At 32.1% G+C, this 20,322-nt stretch overlaps 3 protein-coding genes across 4 annotated transcripts; all 3 read left to right on the forward strand.

Moving 5' to 3' along the window:
• Nucleotides 1-621: 621 nt before the first annotated feature.
• LOC108773360 (phosphoribosyl pyrophosphate synthase-associated protein 2) lies at nucleotides 622-6,537 on the forward strand. 2 transcript variants are annotated; one of them, XM_018539134.1, is made up of 6 exons: nucleotides 622-870; nucleotides 1,181-1,277; nucleotides 4,281-4,689; nucleotides 4,943-5,221; nucleotides 5,299-5,445; nucleotides 6,169-6,537. In XM_018539134.1, the coding sequence occupies exons 2-6, from the start codon at nucleotides 1,201-1,203 to the stop codon at nucleotides 6,325-6,327; spliced, it is 1,071 nt and encodes a 356-aa protein (XP_018394636.1). In that variant the 5' UTR covers nucleotides 622-870; nucleotides 1,181-1,200; the 3' UTR covers nucleotides 6,328-6,537. The 2 variants fall into 2 exon arrangements, with proteins under 2 accessions (XP_018394636.1, XP_018394637.1); XM_018539135.1 differs by lacking the exons at nucleotides 622-870; nucleotides 1,181-1,277 and adding an exon at nucleotides 1,942-2,011.
• Nucleotides 6,538-7,022: 485 nt separating this feature from the next.
• On the forward strand, nucleotides 7,023-13,208 carry RhoGDI (rho GDP-dissociation inhibitor). The gene is made up of 6 exons (XM_018539147.1): nucleotides 7,023-7,790; nucleotides 8,133-8,372; nucleotides 8,448-8,643; nucleotides 10,608-10,914; nucleotides 11,546-12,530; nucleotides 13,072-13,208. Exons 1-6 carry the CDS (start codon nucleotides 7,088-7,090, stop codon nucleotides 13,206-13,208), a joined length of 2,568 nt encoding a protein of 855 aa, XP_018394649.1. The 5' UTR covers nucleotides 7,023-7,087.
• A 506-nt stretch (nucleotides 13,209-13,714) lies between these two features.
• ALiX (programmed cell death 6-interacting protein-like protein AliX) lies at nucleotides 13,715-19,605 on the forward strand. The gene is made up of 15 exons (XM_018539124.1): nucleotides 13,715-13,932; nucleotides 15,350-15,465; nucleotides 15,801-15,928; nucleotides 16,000-16,278; nucleotides 16,343-16,444; nucleotides 16,524-16,746; nucleotides 16,814-16,937; nucleotides 17,017-17,194; nucleotides 17,271-17,432; nucleotides 17,504-17,647; nucleotides 17,743-17,958; nucleotides 18,047-18,196; nucleotides 18,360-18,504; nucleotides 18,591-18,779; nucleotides 19,215-19,605. The coding sequence occupies exons 1-15, from the start codon at nucleotides 13,733-13,735 to the stop codon at nucleotides 19,319-19,321; spliced, it is 2,463 nt and encodes an 820-aa protein (XP_018394626.1). The 5' UTR covers nucleotides 13,715-13,732; the 3' UTR covers nucleotides 19,322-19,605.
• The last annotated feature ends 717 nt before the right edge of the window (nucleotides 19,606-20,322 follow it).

Genomic DNA, 20,322 nt, shown 5'->3' on the forward strand with positions numbered 1-20,322 from the left:
ATATGCATAAAGAAAATTATCCAATGGACGCATTCAGCGGACTCAACAGCTGAGTGAGCGCTCGCTGTTATTGGGCGAGTTCAAGACGGCAAAGCGGCTAGGTATGCTTGCCGAGCGATTGAATATAATTGGTTATTACTTATAGATCCAACCAAACATACTCGACAAGCTCGGCAAGCGTACCTAGCCGCTATGTCGTCTTGAATTCGCCCATTGATGCATTCTTCTAGAGGTAAAATTCTGATTGGATGATCTAAAAGAATACACCAATAACAGCGAGCATTCACTCACTGTTGAGTTCGTTGAACGCATCCAATCACATTTTACATGCATCCTTATAAGAGAAATACGACTGGATAATTTTTTTATGCATACATTTATGCAGCTATGCACACGTAAACACGTTTGTATGGATATATCTTTGCCCAAAAGGTAGTTTTTGAAATAATCCGAAAACATAAAAGAGAATGACTATGCGATCCGTGTATTAAAATGATCAATAAAAATTAAGAGAGAGGGACCGTGAAAGACAGCCAATCTCTGTCTCTCTTCATTCAACGATCTCACTCATTCACTCGCTTACTCATTCTTATTGTTGATCACATTTGAATACTACTTTAGACACGTATCGCGCAGTCTATTTATGATTGCATTTGAAGAAATCAAACAGTTGTTTTCAATGATCGCAACTACAAAGAAGAAGAATGATCGCAACTGAATAACCGTGATTATCGGGCGATTAAACAGTGACTGACATGTGCTAAATGGACAGATGTGGGAGTAGTAATCTAATCAAGTTTATGGATACGACGTAATCGCCTCGTCAGAAGCGTGTGAGGTGACGAAGTTTGATCAATTGTTTATCGCGAGGTATGTAACGTATTTTTTTGTATGTATACTTTTGCTTGGTTCTGCGTTATATATACTCGTATAAATTTACCTGAATAAAAACAGTGGTCTTTTTTTTCTAAATTATGTTCTAAACTCTGTATAAACCAATTATGTATAATCACGTTTCTCTTGCTTTTTCGCAATTGTGAAATGCGCAGTTCTCGTCTGCTCAAAGTTTGGAAATTGACAAGTTCAGAAATTAACAAATTCATAATTGATAAAGTCAGTTCTTTCTAGGTGTATATCTCACCAATTATTCCTCGAGAGTCTCGGCATCTTTGTTTTACAGCTACCAACAATCGTCGAACAATGGAAAAACCAATTTCGTCTGACATTGTCATCATTGCGGGCAATTCCCACCCTGAACTGGCGAATCTGATCGCGAAGTGAGTGACAAACAAATGAATGCGAAATGTAAACATGGAAGTCAACCTGTTTTCTACAGTGATATTTGATGCATTGGGTTACTTCTAAATGAGACACTTGATTCAGCTGAACCTGTACAGGTGACATTGTTATGATATATATTGATTATTTATGAAGATTCTATCTTGAGTTAGTTTTTGTTTAAATGATAAAAAATAAAAAAAAAGAATATTATGACTGAAATTAATTCTGTACATGCATATTGAAATTTTTGCTGATCTTTTCAGACTTATTTGTGCCTGTTAAAGGTTATTTATTATATTGAAATATAACTATTTACTTTTGTATTAAGTCTATATAATTATATTTTTTTAATGAATTATAATATAAATCGTATTAAACCAATTAATTATACATACGTACTCTGATATGCGATAATACATGAAAAAGATAGTTACTTAGAGTAATATAGTCACATACAAATATAATCACATCAATAATTAAAACAATTTATAAGTATAATCAATATTTACAAATATGATTATCTACATAGTTTTATTTTGTAAAGCTGAAATGAATAAAATTTTTTATTTACCATTTTACTTCTGCATATTAATGTTTTATCTTAAATTTATCTGATTACATATAATTGCAAGGCCTTATAATACATCCAGCACCATGATCCACTAGGAAAAGGGCAAAGGCAAAAATGATGTTCACCTATCTAGAGAATGACCATCTAGAATTAATGCCAGTAATATCTTTTAATTTGTCATCTATTTTAATATTAGTTTGATATAATTATCTAAAATTATCATAATCCAACAATACTAAGTAGTTAATATACATAGTAATCAGTAACTTCCTATCAAATTATCTTAATTTTGATGATGCATGTAAACATATATATAGTATGATTATTTAATTAATCATATATATTTGCATTCATAGTCAGACCTAATATTCAAGGTTTTCTTAAATTATCTTTCACATTTATCTATAGATACTCTATAAATTATTTTATTGGCTGTTGAGCATCTAAAGATAAATTTAAGGAAGCTTTAAATACAATGTCTGTGACTATAAATATGAACCATAGATGCATATTGTACTAGCTTATTACCTTCCTAGACAGCAAAAAGTATCTGATCACATCATAAGACGTTTTTTGCATCTAAAAGAAAAGAATCTTAAAGACGTTTTATGTTATAATTTTAGATTTTGTGTTGTTTAGATATATAAAAGAGTATGATGATACAAATATCAAAAAACTAGTATTTTACGAGGTATTTTAGACTTTATTCTAAGAAACATACGTTTATATAATAAATTATTAAATATCTTGTAACCCCTTTCAATTTTTTGATAATTGTACCTTTATACTTTTATGAATAGAAACGAATAGAATGATGAGACAAATCAATTGGTGTAAAGAAAACACAATTATTTAAAAAATTATCCATTTTGTCTACATTTTCTTTTTGAAGGCGTAAAACATGACCAAAACACGTTCCCTCGAAACCATCGACACATAGAATGGACCGCTGATGGTAGTGGTGGGGGTAGAAAGACGAGTAGAATGAGAGGCAGAATAATATGATCGTTCTTTCTCTGTTTACTGAAGTCTGATTGGTTGTTGGATTAACAGTGACCAATAGTAATCAGTAGTTATCAGTAAACAGAGAAAGAACGATCATATTATTTCTGCCTCTCACTCTACTTGTCTTTCTACTCCCACCACTACCATCAACGGTCCATTCTATATGTCGATGCTCGAAACCCATTTCGTTTTTATTTGAAATATTTTTTGTATCATGAAAAACAGATGAGTTATTCAGATGGCCTGTTTTAAATGCCTCACCCTTTATAGAATTATTTCAGTCACAATTTTTCTCTTTTTTAATTTTTATCTCATTCAAGCGATAGAAAAATTCTGTAGATAGGATCTTTATAAGTAATCATAAATCATACCAATAATATCTCTAAAGTTTTAGCTCAATCAGAGGAATGTCCCATTTGGAAGAACTTTACAATTGTTTTGTAAGATTATTTGTATCAATAATAGAGCTGTTTTTTTAAGAAGCTTGGCATTAGGTTATGAATAAAAATATTCAGAAATTATGAAAAAAAATAAAATATGATTTTATAACTAATGCAATTTTTTTTATGATTTCTTGTGATGTTATACATTAACTCTAGTTTCCACCAATGCAGATTAACTTTAATCTCGGTTTAATTTACTGTTAATCTTTTTCTAATTTTTAGAATTAGAAAAAGATGAAGAGCAAATTGAACCAAGATTAAAATTAATCTGCATTGGTGGAAATGGGCATAAGTGTTTTTAGTTATTTCTAAATATAATAATATAATATTGTTTATGTATTTCATTAACAATTATTTAAAAGTTTATCTATTAAAATTTAATTATGATAATTAATATTGAATTTTTTAAAATGTCTATCTTAGTATTAGTGCATTATTCTTGTTTTATGGTTGATAAAGAAAGAATAAAAACTTTTTATTTATATATAATTTTCAAGGAACAGTCAGGCATGGTCAACATAAAGAAGAGTATAAGATTACCTAATTTTTAAAAAATTTACATTTTCTTAATAATATAAATATCAAAATATAAAAATACTTATATATACAGATACTAAAAATCAGTTTTTTTTGTTATATAAGAAATATATCTTTGTTATTTCATAAGATTTACAAATTTTTAATTTATCTGATGATCTATATTACAATTGTTTTGTTATTTAAAGTAATTTGATTTAAAAAAATTTCTGATTTAATAAATGCAATGATTTTCAAAATTAATTTTTTATTTAATGTAACTTTTACTGAATCAATTTTTTATGCAACTTTTAATAACTTATTCAACCTTGCAAATAAATATATAGATTTTAATATAACTTGCTTATCATTAATTATAACTAAAATTAGTACAGTTAAATTAATTTACTACAGAAAGAAAATGCAAAAAATATTTGATACAATGTTTTTTTTTATGTTTAAAGTCGCTTGGGTGTGAAACCTGGTGGCTGCGCTGTGTATCACAAGTCAAATCGTGAGACAATGGTGGAGATAGGGGATTCTGTACGTGGTAAAGACCTGTATCTAATCCAAACTGGTACAAAAGATGTAAACAATAACATAATGGAGCTTCTCATTATGGCCTATGCATGTAAAACATCATCGGCCAAAAATATTGTCGGAGTGATTCCATATTTACCTTATTCCAAGCAGTGCAAAATGCGTAAACGCGGTTGCATAGTGTCCAAGCTTTTGGCAAAGATGTTATGCACGAGCGGCCTAACTCATATTATCACCATGGACCTCCACCAGAAAGAAATCCAAGGATTCTTTGATGTTCCAGTGGATAATTTGAGAGCTAGCCCATTCCTTTTGCAGTATATTCAAGAATCCGTATGTAGTAAGATTTTAATACAACTATTGTTGTAAATTATTAATGATAATTATGTTTTAAAGCATTTTGGATTATTATAACTTTATTTTAAGAGAGACTAGTATCTTAAATTGAAAATACAGATACGATATATTTTTTTTTTTTTATAACATAAAATTATATCTTTACTTTAAGATATTCAAAATTTACTCCACATGTGTCTGTGTTATTTTGTATACTATTTTTATATGAATTGTATCTTCTCTTTGTCAGATTCCTGACTATCATAATTCTGTGATCGTTGCAAGAAATCCAGGTAGTGCGAAGAAAGCAACCAGCTACGCTGAAAGGCTGCGCCTGGGAATTGCAGTGATTCATGGAGAACAGAGAGAAGCTGAATCTGACATGAATGATGGTCGCTATTCGCCACCTGCATTAGCATTAGCCGCGCGCACGATGGAGGTCGGCGTTGGTGTACCTTTGCATCCAGCGAAGGAAAAGCCGCCTATAAGTGTTGTTGGAGATGTCGGAGGACGTATCGCTATTATGGTGGTGGGTAAAATGTCATGTCACATTTATATATGTTGTATAATCAGGTCTACGATTTGACGAGAGAAATAAATTTGCAGGATGACATGATAGATGATGTACAGTCGTACGTAGCAGCTGCCGAGGTACTTAAAGAGAGAGGAGCTTACAAAATATATGTCTTAGCTACGCATGGTTTGCTCAGCTCAGACGCTCCTAGACTCATCGAAGAGTCTCCGATTGACGAGGTAATAACATTAAAACAATACATTACATTCAATCGTTACTTTTTCATTTTTTACTTTTTTCTTGACACTAATCGAATATTATGTGCAGATTTTTTGATAAATGTAAAAAAGATATCAAAATTTTATTTTTTAATAGAGGAATAGAGCTAAAAAAAAATATATATATACATGTAGTATATATAATTATATACATACAGTATATAATATTATATATATATATATATGTATATATACATACACATGCATATAAATCTCTATGGTATATTTAATTTCTTAGAATATAAAAATTACAAAAATAGAATATATCGTATGATACATCATTTTATCCTTGTTGTTCACTAAATTGTTTAGCTGTGTTACCATGAACGTTATTCCGAAGCAAATGTAATGACGTTACGTATTCGTTACCGAAAAAAGTAACTTGAAACGGTAACGACGTTAAGATTACGCGTTACTTGCCACCTCTGGTATTTTGTATTCAAAACTAAAAAATTGAAAGTTTCGTATATTTCGTAATTTATATAATAAGATTAATTAATCAATCTTAGTATTTGAAATACAAAGTACTTTCAATCTTTCGTTATTAATACTGAGATACAAAATACAAGATACAATTATTTTACAAATTTCGCTTTTTAAATATAAAAATATTTTAAATACATGCCTAGTCCTAATTAGTTTACACTAATACAAGGAAAACGTTTTTCAATGAAATATTTCCAGGTCGTTGTAACCAACACGATTCCTCATGACGTGCAGAAGATGCAATGTCCGAAAATCAAGACTGTCGACATCAGTATTCTTTTAGCAGAGGCAATTCGACGTATACATAACAAGGAGTCGATGTCGTATCTGTTTAAGAATGTAACTTTGGAAGATTAGAAACTAGATGATTGCACATGAAAAGTTACACATTTTAATCATGAATAAATGACGATTGAAAGTCATGTAAGATTTAATGCCGGGGACCATGTCCAAAATACATATCCGTCTCTTAATTTTCTACACTATTTTTATATTTCTCCAACTTATGAAATATCAGTGAACGTATAAATCTTGTACGTATAGTCCCTTGCGTTCAGAAAGAAACTAATCAGCTAAATGTCTTAATATATATTTCCTTTTTTTTTTGTAGTTATTTTTTCTCCATAGTACATATTAGATTGATATAAAATAATCAATTATGAGCGTATTTGAATACGAGATATAGTTGCATATAATAAAAATTGTACAATTTTAGAGAATTTTAGAAATTCTGTAAAGTCATTATAGACGTGCATTCTGTGCTTATCAGTGATCTAGTTCTAATTTTATTGTATAATTAAAAATGTATTTTAGATCAAGACATAATAAATATATTTCAAGATAAAGATTTTCTACAAATATTTTATCGAATAAACAAAAATGTTGTAATAGGTATTTATAGAATACATGAATTTATAATGTTGATAATTGTATCCAAAAAAGACTACAGATTACGTAAGAAAAAGAATCGCGTCTATCAATAACCGGAATGAGTTTGTTGTCATGGAGATATACATGGTGGATCGATATGTTTTCTTCTATATTCCGTAAAGTTTATGTAGAGCATTTGTTGTTATAACGTCTTGATTCTAAGAGAAAGAAATCCATTTCAGATAATATGGCGTTGGATCTTGAATTAAGTAAGATTATCGTTTCGTTGCAAGCAGACGAAAAGAATCGTCGCAAACAAGCGTTAGAGAAAGTACTGAAAAATATATCTCAGGAGAAACTATCGGGCAGACTGGATGACTTTGTTAAAATATGGGATAGTATACATAGATTTCTAGTTAGAATCATGAATGATAATGTGGAGGTGTGCCGAGATCTAACTGTAGGAATACTGAAAATATTTTTGGAAGCTCTGCCTCCCGATGACAAGCATATAATGTACGTTATACCTATAATGTCCAGACGTTTAGGCATGCAAGAATTGATCGAGTCATCGGAAGAAGTACGACTGAAATGCGTTTCTCTTTTACGAATGATTATTGGGAAGTACAAGGATTTATTAGCGTCGCATATTCAAGATATAACGAGAATACTGGCACGCACCGTTACAGATAATTATCCAAATGTTAAAAAGGAGAGCTGCAGATGCATATCGGATTACGCAAAGATTCTATCGAGGCATTTCTATTCACAATCGGAATACTTAATTAAACCTATCCTGACCAATTTTATGCATCAACACTACAGAGTTCGACTCGCCGCCGTTGAAACGATAGGCGATGTGATTCAGTATGGCAATAGCAAGTCGATGGAAGAAGTAGCAACTCCTTTGGCACAGAGACTTTTTGACCAAAGTGGGATTGTCAGGAAGGGTATGTTTCATATAGTAAACGTTTATACAGTGTCGCAAAATGAACATCAAATATTTTGTTTGATAGAGCGGACTTGGGTTAAAAAGTTCTCTACCATTCTGCAATAGTTAATAAAATATTAATTACTAAAAATCATCGAATATTGATTTTTAATAATTTTTTACTCAAGTACTATCAACTTTACAGAAAAACAACAAGAGACAAAAATTGTTTATTTTTAATAAAGTTACGGCTGCTATTAATAGTAATACAAAAACCGGATATTTTATAATTAATGATTTAATATAATTATATTAAAACTGCTCGTATAAAGTATTTTATTATAATTGCATCAAATCTTAGCTGTAATTGAAGTTTCTGGCCGCTGGTTGATAAAGCTACCTGACAGATATAGTTGGTGGCACAAACTCCTTCCCCTAGTCATGACAGGATTGCACGATGAACTTGCGGAGATTCGCGTAAAAACAGCTGAGATGTGGGATGCCGCAGGAAAATTGTATATAGAGGAAAACGAAAACGACGAAAAGTTGAAGGATAAAATGGACTATCTTACAGAAGATCCAGAGCATTATCCTTTAGAGAGTAAATTAGTTTTAAAATCTTATTAGTGTATTAAATTAAAAAATAAAATTGGAAATTATATAAGATTGTTTTTAGTTTCTAGGCCGAATTTAGGATGTCGTGTGATTGCGCAACAGAATTTTTGCAAACTCATTAATGGTATCAGTGCCGAACTTGGAGATTGGTTACCAGATATACGTATGCGTTCTGCACAATTACTCAGTACACTGATATTAAATGTTGAAGAAGACGTTACGCAACATATTGAAAAGCTTTTGCCGCCTATGTATCGGTAGGATTTACTTTTAATTATTCACTAGAAGTTAAAATTCAGATACAGAAATAATACGTTTAAAAAATTTTTAATTAAATGTAAAAGTAATTATAATTTTTATAAATGTAGAAATAACTAAAATTTTTATAATTACTTTAAACAATTAAAATAATGTAATCATGTATTAGACTAATGTTTTAAACGCTTAGGAAAAAAAATATTGTGTCGTACAACAAAGTTTTTAAGTCTGCTGATTAGTTGTAGGGTAGAGAGATCCAAGAATCTCTCCGTCCTGCCGTCAATCAAAAGACTTGAAAAACTTTGTCGTACAACACATGAAATATCGACCTAAGAATGTATGTTACAAATAACGCTGTCCGACGCGGATTTTAAATCACGAACAGAACAAAGTAATTTTTACGGACTTTTTTTTTGTCACTGAAAATATAAATCCATAAATAAAAGTTCTCCGTCACATTATATTTTTGAGAAAATTAAACTTAAAGGTGCTAAAAAAGAGTACTTTTAAAGTATCCCAAAAATGTGACGTAATAGAGCAATTTCATTTATGGATTCATTTTTAGTGACAAAATATATAAACATTACTTTGTTCCGTTGTGGCCTAGAAATAAAGTTTAAATTTGTCAGATAGTATAATTATTGAATTTTAATAGAAGTTGTTTCACAATTTTTATTGCTTAAATATCTTCTTTTTAAATCGTTAGAAGTTAGTAAAATTTTATTTTCTATTCACAACCAACTATTCTACACACAAACAAATAGTCATTAAAATGATGTGCGTGAAGTTAGCACCGTCATTTTGAAAAAAAAATAAAATAAAATTTGTGCTGAATTGTGCTAGATTTGTGCTACATTGTGCCGCAAGAATTAATGACATAACTCAAAAAACAAAGCGTTAAATTGAAGAAAACGTTTTTTTCGCCAGCACCGCCATTTTGTTTAATCGGCAAAATAAACATTGTGCTGAGTTGTGCTCGATTTGTGCTACATTGTGCCGCAAAGATTTCAGCCGTTCTTTCATAACACCAAAAGTTATGACTAAAAATAGTTTTTCCCTCCGTGTTCGGTTTTTTGCCGCCCATAAATCGGGTTTGTAATGCTTCTATGTGATCGATACAGTATATCTGAGTTGTGCTAGCGTAGCACAACTCAGCACAATCATTATATTCGCCGGCACAGCGATATTAAGGGTACTTTACTTTTGAATGCGACCCTTCGCGCAAGGCTTTTTTGTTCAAAATTCGGGTTTGTAGTGCATCCATGTGATCCTTAATATCGATGTTCCAGTGAATATAATGGTTGTGCTGAATTATGCTACGCTAGCACAACTCAGATATACAGTATCGATCGCATGGATGCACTACAAACCCGATTATGGCAAAAATTTATGGGCAAAAAACCGAACACGGAGGGAAAAACTATTTTTAGTCATAACTTTTGGTGTTATGAAAGAACGGCTGAAATCTTTGCGGCACAATGTAGCACAAATCGAGCACAACTCAGCACAATGTTTATTTTGCCGATTAAACAAAATGGCGGTGCTGGCGAAAAACACGTTTTTTTTTCAATTTAACGCTTTGTTTTTTGAGTTATGTCATTAATTCTTGCGGCACAATGTAGCACAAATCTAGCACAATTCAGCACAAATTTTATTTTATTTTTTTTTCAAAATGGCGGTGCTAACTTCACGCACATGTTAAAATGTAATGATAACCACGAAAATCAATTATCAAAATTTTTAAAAGATTGACGCTTTTAAAAAGGCAAAAAAATTTTTTTAATTAATAAATTTAAAAAAATTAGAAAAATTAAAAAATTAATATTTGAAAAAATAGCATTAAATTATTAATTTTTAACTGCTAATTTTTTAAATAGTCACTATATTACTCTGGAAAATTATGTCAAAATAATATCATGACAAAACTTATGGAGAAATCTAATTACGGCAATTCTTATTACAGCGCTTGCAATGACGAGGATAAGAGAGTCGTTTGTTGTGTGGAAACTGCGGCGCGATATCTGGGCTACTTCGTACAACCCAAAATTTATTGTCAGTTGGTGCTTCCCACTCTAGACGAATCTCCGACAACCGGACACTTGCATGTTTTTGCAGCGATCCTTAGTGGTAGCGAACGGAGGGCTCTATCGCAACAATTGGACAAGATAATGAGCTTTCTGCAACAGCCGAATATTTGTCAGAGTAAAAAGAGCAACTATCAACGTCAGATACTTTCCTGCTGTAATTCTCTTCTTGTAGTTTGTAAGGAGGTTCGTATACAATTCTTTCTTCATTATGCATACATTATCTATTACAGTTATTCGTTTCCTTTAACCCGGTGTCCAGTGATTCTAAATATTTTTGGATCCTAGAATTATAGTAGAATTTTATGTATACTGGAAAATTCCTGGAAAACCTCTAAAATTTCAAAGTTGGCCTAGAATTTGTTACTTTTTTATTCTAAAATATCAGCGTGAAAAAAAAGAAAGAAATAATAAAAAGGAAAGTTAGTTTGGGTCTACTTCTAAAGATGCAATAAGTTACTAATAGAAAACGTGGATTTAATATCTAAAATAGAACATAGTAGAAAAATCGTTTGTGTTGACAGAATTTATTCGGTACTATTTATAAAACAATAAATAGTATTGTTTCAAATTTGTTAACATTTTAATTCATTTGTATAGGAACTCGAATAAAAAGCATATAATATTGTGTGAATTAATGACAATTAAATAGTTAAAGTTAATATTAATATAATAAGTCCTGGAAAAACCCAAATTTTTGCGTGGAATGTTTTGGAATTATGGTTGAATTGATTAGCCAGATTTCGCTAGAAATCACCACGTTTAAAACTTCTTTCTTGCTTAATTCTTAGATCTAGCAATGTGTTTTAATGTGCAGGATTGTAAAGAAGTAACGGAAGCTTTATTCATTGTAATATTCACCATGTACGCGATGAGCGTGGAGCTTTCCATTCGCGAAGAAGCCGATAGGCTTTTGGAGATACTCGTCAATATAAATTCACTGAAAAACATTGAAGACCTCTTCTGCAATTACATGAAACCGTTGATAACATCAATTCACGATGATTGCGCCTCATGGACTGTTTACAGCGTGGAATCGCAAATTTTCTGCGCTTGTTTAAGTCGCAACGGAATCGCCATATCGCGTAATATGGATCTTGTGTTACCCATTTTAAAGAAAACTATGAGCAAGGATGCCGATCCCGAGTTGAAGCTACGGCATTTTATTCTTCTTTCGGAGTACTTTCTGAACAATCAGAATTTATGTTATTATATCGAAGATCCGCATAGATTTGTGAGCATAATTATTGAGGAGTTGATCATGCCTGGACTTATTTGGGCCGCTGGTAGAGCAGCTGAAGCCATTCGCACGGCCGTTGTTTGCTGCCTCTACGCTATTCTACAAAACACAATAATTAATCCCGACGAAAAAAACGAGATCAACAAAATGCAATTGTCTGCAAATGAGGAAAACAAGGATTCTAACGTTTCTATCACGGCGAAGCAATTCTCGTCCATCTTCGATAAAATCGTGCCTGTTTTAATCAGTCTGGTGGACGATAAGGCAAAGAAGACTCGACTGTATTCCATACGCGCCATTGGTCTGTTAGTAACAATTGGACAGAGACTGTCCTGTCTGGACGACGAACATATACATCGCACGTATCCGGTGATACTGAAGAGACTTGATGATGGCTGCGACGATGTTCGCCACACTGCGGTAGAAATGCTTGTGGACATGTGGAGCGCCGTTTCTAAAGACTATGACACTGTCTTCAGTCGTAGTCACATTGATGCTTTGTACACGACAATGATTGTTCACTTGGACGATCCGGAGTCTTATTTCCAAGAGATAATGTTAGGTAATCATCAACAGTTTTGTTCTTTCTGTTAGAAATATGTGAATTAAAGTTTTTTACACTGAATTAGAACAAATCTTGTTTCTTTTTTTTTTTAATCTAAGTCAAAACTAATTGATAATTATTTTACCCGATCAAATTGTTGAAGTAACTTTTAATTAACAACACAATTATTATCAGATGAAATTTTAACACATACATAATAAAAAGATTTTAATATAATAAAAACGTTTTGATTATAAAAGATCCAACACTAATGTATGTAAAAAATTTAGTACTGGTGAAATGAATTGGTTTTTACATATATTTATAACTTATAGTGTGGTGAACAAAAAATTTGAAATAATAAACAGTTTTTGAGTTATGATGTATCAGAGATGCTCTGTGAGTGTAAGTTTTACACTTGTTATACATTATAACTCAAAACTGTTATTTTTACTTTAATTAAAATGAAAATAAACGCAATATAAAATTTAAGTAATTTTAGCATTGTGTACTTTCAGAACAATACATTTTTAATATAGTTTTAATATTGTTTTTCCAGATGCATTAAAACGTGTCGCACAAATCTATCCTGAACTACTACATCAAAAATTGTATAGCTGTCGGCCGAATTTCAGGAACAAAGCAGGAGTAGACATACTACTGGAATATTGCCAAAGTATATTTAAACAAGATTGAATTCTTTTTTCAATTAGACATTTTTGTAATCCAATAGATATATGTTTTAATAAATATAAGTTGTATAATCTTTCTAGATATGAATTGTTTTATTACAATATTGTGTATATATCCCAGTATCTGAGAATGGATTGAAATGGATTAAAATGGATTCAGGTTTTCAGAAATTTGGATTCATAAATGTTAAAATGAATCCTTTTCAATCCGAATACATTATTTTTATTCATTTATAGGAATTGCATGGAGCATATCTGCATACCTTTCAATCTAAAAATAATATCAGCTTTTTCAGTGCGTTTGTGACACACGCCATAGTGAATTCTGTACAATTCAAAATTTGTTCGAAAATGGACATTGGTGCCGCTAGTGTACTAGAAATATTACAGGAAAATGGCCGCTCTTTTAGGTTAGCATAAGCAGGTTTCTGTCTGATCGATCCGATCTATAATCAAAATCAAGCCATGGACGAAATACTGGAAAGGACCATCCAACGAATGTCAGGCATGTCAACTCATGCTTTAAACATGGCGACGCTGATTGCGATTCCTTTGAAGAACCCTTCGGAAGTTGATGTGGTGAAGCCGCTCACTAATGTCATCCGATCGACATATAGCGGTACAGGCAAGGATTATACGGACGCTGTTGTGGAGTTCGGCAAGCTACGAAACAATGCTCTGTGGCGTGCCTTTGAGAAGTATGAGAGCTCCTTGCAGGTTATCTACTGGTATGAATCACCCTTTTCAATGATTATATTTATTATACGTGATTATGTGTACGCGACAGCCGATTAATACGACAAATGTCATGACCTCTCGAACAAAACTTTTGGCATGATTTCATCATCTCTGTACCGCTCGAGTCACCACGTCAGTGAGACCGGTGACAAGCAACATTCCATAGGTCTATTTTCTGTGGCTGGATACCTATCGTGGAACAAAGTCGGAATCCATTTCAACTTTCTTCCATTATAAGTATCTGAGAACAGAAAACAGACCAACCAAATCTTCACTGTTCACTAATAACGAAAAAGTATTATGTGTCTTCATTTTTTCTCGAAGGACCATATTTGCAGTCCTTCAATTAAAGTTCATCTTAAATTGAATCTTTATATTTGTTTCCACCAATGTAGACCTTGGTTTACCCTTTATCTTTTTCTAGCTCTAAGAATTAGAAAAAAATAAAAAGTATTAGGGAAGACTGGGGTTAAGTGGACACCGAGACTAAGCTGGCAATTGAATTTTGAGTGGTAAAAACATCCTATGAGTTCCCGATTTATGTTGTAGATATGGCATCTCATGTGTGTCTTCTTTATCAATGAAGTTTGATTAGTTTAAGTGCCGCGCGCGCGTGTTAAGTTAGGTAGTCAAATGTTTTTTCGGAAGTTGAAAGTAATTTTTCAAACATCCGGGTGATTTATATCTTGGTTATTATTTTTCAAATTCATAATTGTTCAGGTATGTAAATCTATGTAAAAATATGTTTCTGAACACAATTCTAGTATTATTTTTTCCATTTTCAAAGTTGTTTAAATTTTATTACGTCGAAAGTTATAATATATGTTGGGGCTAAGTGGGCATCTAATTTCGATTTTTTATTCACAATATTTTTACCAATAAAATGATTTTATTGGTAAGATTACGAAAATGCCCTAAACTATTTTATATCATTTTACATTCAAGATCATCTTAAGAACATTTGATGCTGCAAATAATTTAAACCATTTTTTATTAATCTGGTAAGATCTTAATCCCTTGGAGGTCCTAGGTTTGATCTTGATAGAAACTTAAATTTACTCTTGTCTCTTAGAAAAGGCCAGCAATGATAAAAACATCTTTTCAAAAATCTGCTATTTGGAAACGGCATTAAAACTGTAGGTCCTATATATTTGTGATAACTGAATAATCAGTGTGCACATTACAAGCACATGAAAGAGATGTAACACAGGCTAGAGGCTTAATAAGAGTAAATAAAGAAGAATAATGATTTGTTATTGTATGTTCCATTGCTTCTTAGCAAAATTTAAATCTTGGTACAAAGTTGATTATAAGTTAAAAGAAATAGACTAGATGGAATTATATTGAAAGAAAAATGTTCATTTATGATTAAAGAACATTAGTAATTAAATTTGATTTTATTTGTAGCTATTACGATCAATTATGCGCCCTAGAAGGAAAAATCCCTACGCATGAGTTGCAAATACCATTCAAGTGGAAGGACGCCTTTGACCGTAGAATTTTTGGAGGAAAACTTAGCTTGAGTCAGTAATAAAAAATTTAATTATTATCTCATGTTTCTGTCTTTAATTTTATGACAAGCCATTTAAGAATGATTTAAAACAATTATATCTGTCCTTTTTCCAAGAATTTAATTGAACTTCTTGCGTGATTCATCTTTTTTCATTGAAAAACAAAGAGGAAAGTTGAACAATGCAAGATGAGTTTAGCTAAGTAGAACAGACATATTGATGTTTGGATGAACTATTTTTAGATTGAGAGTATTAGATTTGTAGATAAGATAAGATGATATGAGTTTTACTTAAATCTATGATACATCAATAACAATGTGATGCAACTTATATACTATTTTATATAGCGATCAGTACATTGGCATATGAAAAAGTATGCGTGCTTTTCAACATCGCTGCTTTACAAAGTTCAGTGGCAGCTATGCAATCCTTAGACAGCGATGAAGGATTAAAATTGTCAGCTAAGTTATTTCAGGTTTGTCTTTTTATTCCTGTGTTATTAATTCTTTTACTATGTGCGTTTAATCGACTATAATCTTTCTATAGCAATCAGCTGGAATATTTAATCATCTGAAAGGAAACGTTATGATGGCAATTCAACAAGATCCGACGCCCGATATTAGTCCGGAAACACTCGGAGCAGTGAGCGCACTAATGCTTGCGCAAGCACAAGAAATATTTGTGCATAAAGCGATCCACGATTCTATGAAGGATGGCATCGTCGCTAGACTAGCAGCGCAAGCGGAAGAACTGTATGCGGACGCTCTGAAACTATTCCAAAAGGAGATCTTTCGTACATTTTGGGATAAGGAATGGGTTCCACTGGTCAGTACATTGGGATGAAACAGAATCATTTTCATACGTTTATTAAAAATAAATGTGATTACAGATCGCAGGTAAACAAGCTGGTTATCGCGCTATGGCTGAATTTTATCAATCGCTTGTGTGCAAGAATAACAAATTGATTGGAGAAGAAATTGCTAGACTGGAGGTAATAACGATATCGCGTAATTCATTCATTTTACAAATTCATATTTTAAATATCTATAAAAGCATGTTAACATTTTTAGCATGCTGTGGAGTTGTTCAAAGCTGCTCAGCAGAGATCGAATAAACCGAATTTTTTCCAAGATTACGCTAACAGAGCACAGAGAAATCTGACAGAAGTGAAAAAAGATAATGATTTCATATATCATGAAAGAATTCCGGATATCAAGAATGTGGAAGCTATAGGAAAAGCTAGCGTTGCTAAACTACTCCCGCTACCTGAAGTATTCAGTACCGATTTTAAAGGTGCCCGATATTGATTCTATATGAAGAGACCTCTCCTAATGTCAACTATATTGATACATGCTTACAGATTTATTTGCCGAACTGTTACCTCTTAATGTACGCCACGCATTATCGGCTTATGAAAATCGTCGTAATGAGCTAGTTAATTACGCAATTTCGAATCTACGTGAAATGACTCAACTTTTAAATAGGTATACATTTAAAGTATACCGTAATTTTTTGGCCGACATGTTATAAATTTCTCGTTAAATATTTTTATCGTATTTACAGCGTTCTAGCGAGTTTAAACTTACCAGCTGCTATAGAAGATACGAGTGGAACGGAAATACCTGAATCGCTTTTGGATAAAGCGCTTAGCGTACGAGAATTGGGCGGAATAAAAGCTTTGGAAGAATCTATGAGAGAATTGCCGGAGTTATTGCTGCGTAATAAAGAACTTCTAGATGAGGTTAAAATATATATATATTATTTTTACTAAAATTACTTAAAAGTGTATTATATATTATCTTTTACATATTTTGTAGTCCGAAAGAATGCTGCAAGAAGAACGTGATTCTGACAACCAATTACGAGAACAATTTAAGGAACGTTGGAAGCGAACGCCTAGTGCTCGATTGACAGAACAATTTACTAGCAATTTACAAAAATATCGTGAAATTATAAATAATGCAGTTACTGCTGATAAGGTAAAAATTTGAAGACAGAAGATAAAGATCTCATACATTTTACGAATATTTCATTGCATTGGTTGATATAGGTAGTTCGTGAGAAATTTGAAAGTCATAAAGAAGGGATCGAAATCTTAAGTATGGATGAGGATGAACTCGCTAGGGCTATCCCGCAAGGTTCTGCTCTTCAAGAAAGTAATGCTGTTATTAAGCTCAGAAAGTTAATGGAAGACGTAAGTGAAAACAAATTCAAAGACGTGTATGTATTTATACACATTAATTTTTTTGTATTCCAATCATTATGGAGTGTTTTCTTTTGCTTTGTTAGGTAACTACATTAAAAACTGCACGAGATACTATCGAAAATGAAATTAAATTCGCTGCCAATGATATGAAAACGACATTTCTTTCGGCACTTGCCAAAGACGGCGCGATCGACGAACCAAATATATCCGTCGAGAGTTTGGGAAAATGTTACGGGCCTTTGCAGAAACAAGTACGAGAAAGTATAGCGCAGCAGGAGAAATTAGTTACTGAAATTCAGGTATATCTGGCAATTTCATGATGGATGATTGTTCAGGATTGAAGATGAGAAATATGGGACTTATGTAACAATTTTGCAATGGTTTTAGAGTTGTCATACAGAGTTTATAAACGAACAAACCGGCAGCGGAAGTGCGCGAGAAGCGATGCTCTGTAAACTAGCTTCCGCTTACGATGCGTTTAAAGAACTAAAAAATAACTTAGTAGAAGGAGCTAAATTTTACAACGATTTAACACAGGTTATATAGTACTATCATTGTAATTATTACTATAGTTTTATCATTATCATTATTCTTATTATTATTGTCTTTATTATTATCATCATCATCATCATCATCATCATCATTATGGCTTTCTGTTTACTGTTGAATACTATATCTAATAATTTATTTCTCTCGATAGCTACTCGTGGTTTTCCAAAATAAGATATCTGATTTCTGTTTTGCTCGGAAAACCGAAAAAGAGGAACTCTTAAAAGATTTAACCACAAACTTAAGCCAGACCGGTCCTGCTGCTACACCGAGCATTCCATCTCATCACAGCAGTGGTACGTTATTGTTAATTGGCTTTATTGACGTGAATAAATATTGTCAGTTATCAATTTAATTATCATTCAATCAATTATGTCTATAGGTCCTCCCGGCATAAACCCAACAGCGGAAATCGCCGGACCATCGGTGCAGCTACCTTATCCAATCGAACATCAAGGTGGTATGCCTATACCTTATGGTGTTACGCCAGCAACACCGTATCCTGCGTACGTGCCTCCACCGATGCCGACGGCATACAATCCATATGCTACAATGCCATATCCTACGCAAGGTATACTTTGGAATCTCACAGTTCATTTATAAATACCAAGGAATGGAAGTAACTCATTACTTGTAACAAATTATAATTACAATATAATTACTTTTTTGGTAACTGTAACAATAACGTAAACATATTCGTTTTTAGCAACGGTAACGAATTTTACAGTTATTTTTATTATTATTTAGTACATGATTGGACACAAGCTACATGATTGGTGGTTGTCGATTTTAAAATAGTAATGGAAAAGTGACAAAAAGTTACTTTTTCAGATAACGGTTACGGTAACTGTAACGAGTTACTTTTAAAACTCGATAACTATGTAGTAACAATAATTCGATAACGAGTAACTGTAACTTGTTACTTTTAAAAAATAACTTTCCATTTTTCCTCTGGTAAATGCATATATGATATATCCAAAAGCGCATGAGATGTGTCGATTTTTAGCTGGATACAATCCGTACCAGAATATGCCTCAAGCTCCATATGGAGGATATGCTACATTACCACGTTACGGCGGTACTCATCCACCACACGGACAAAACCCATGGTGAACTACATAGGAACAACAAGCAGTATTGAACTGCGATTTAAAGTATAATTGTATATCACGCATATTTTATATATAAATTCTAGAAAAATCTACAATATATATATATATAAATATATATAACATTGGATGACGATATTACGTGTAATCCAAAGGAGTTTACGTTTACAATTACACGTTTCATCGAATCCTTTATTCAGTACAGATTAATCGTTGAAATTTGTTAAGCTTTAAGCATCGCTTCATCAGTTTTGTGTAGAGAGCTTATTATGAATTTATAAATATATTTTGTAAAATAAAGTGAACCTCGATAGAAATTATTTTCACCTCTAGATGGCATAGAGAAAAAAATTTCAATACGTCGATTAGTGACAGTACAACTTTAAGCGGCATTATGTATAAAGTATGTATAAACTGGGCTATATACATGTCTAGTAAAGATGAATTATACTATAATGATATGTTAATGTACATGATGTGCGTATCATACGATTTATTAATGATACATATCGCATAATATTACATATAACTGCATAAAATTATAATTATAAAGCTACGTCCAGACTATCGAACCGAAACGCGAACTTTGAAACGAACCTCGAGCCGAAATCAAGTCGAGCTTTAAACCAAATTTCACGAGTGTCACAAGCGATCCATATTGTGATATCTGTTTTATGTAATTAAATATACGCACATACAATGAATAAGGATACATTAAAAATAGTTACTGCAACATATATTTATTTAAATGATATGAAATTATGATATGAAAAAAAGAAGACTCGAGAGAGACGTTGGTGGCGAACTATTTTATTTTCGAAATGGACAGAACAGAGTTTATCCAAAGACTAAAATTTCAAGAAATTAGTGGGCAGTTTAAAAACTTCATGCGAATGTCAGCAAGTGACTTCGAATACCTTGTTACTTTGATTGGTCCTAAAGTATTATAAAAAAGTACACATTTTAGAGAAGCTATAAGTATGCGAGAAAGACTTGCAATAACGC

The sequence above is a fragment of the Cyphomyrmex costatus genome, unplaced genomic scaffold (assembly GCF_001594065.2).
Source record: "Cyphomyrmex costatus isolate MS0001 unplaced genomic scaffold, Ccosl1.0 scaffold205, whole genome shotgun sequence".
In the NCBI taxonomy this organism is placed as follows: domain Eukaryota; kingdom Metazoa; phylum Arthropoda; class Insecta; order Hymenoptera; family Formicidae; genus Cyphomyrmex; species Cyphomyrmex costatus.

What these genes read in the sequence shown, in the direction of transcription:
- LOC108773360 (XM_018539134.1), top strand. Translation starts at nt 1,201, where the DNA reads ATGGAAAAACCAATTTCGTCTGACATTGTCATCATTGCGGGCAATTCC. An exon ending in GACGTATCGCTATTATGGTG is followed by an intron (nt 5,222 to 5,298) that starts GTGGGTAAAATG and finishes ATAAATTTGCAG; the next exon opens with GATGACATGATAGATGATGT. An exon ending in AAGAGTCTCCGATTGACGAG is followed by an intron (nt 5,446 to 6,168) that starts GTAATAACATTA and finishes AAATATTTCCAG; the next exon opens with GTCGTTGTAACCAACACGAT.
- RhoGDI (XM_018539147.1), top strand. Translation starts at nt 7,088, where the DNA reads ATGGCGTTGGATCTTGAATTAAGTAAGATTATCGTTTCGTTGCAAGCA. An exon ending in AAGTGGGATTGTCAGGAAGG is followed by an intron (nt 7,791 to 8,132) that starts GTATGTTTCATA and finishes ATCAAATCTTAG; the next exon opens with CTGTAATTGAAGTTTCTGGC. An exon ending in TTCTTGTAGTTTGTAAGGAG is followed by an intron (nt 10,915 to 11,545) that starts GTTCGTATACAA and finishes TTTAATGTGCAG; the next exon opens with GATTGTAAAGAAGTAACGGA.
- ALiX (XM_018539124.1), top strand. Translation starts at nt 13,733, where the DNA reads ATGGCGACGCTGATTGCGATTCCTTTGAAGAACCCTTCGGAAGTTGAT. An exon ending in ATGACTCAACTTTTAAATAG is followed by an intron (nt 16,938 to 17,016) that starts GTATACATTTAA and finishes TCGTATTTACAG; the next exon opens with CGTTCTAGCGAGTTTAAACT. An exon ending in ATAAAGAACTTCTAGATGAG is followed by an intron (nt 17,195 to 17,270) that starts GTTAAAATATAT and finishes CATATTTTGTAG; the next exon opens with TCCGAAAGAATGCTGCAAGA.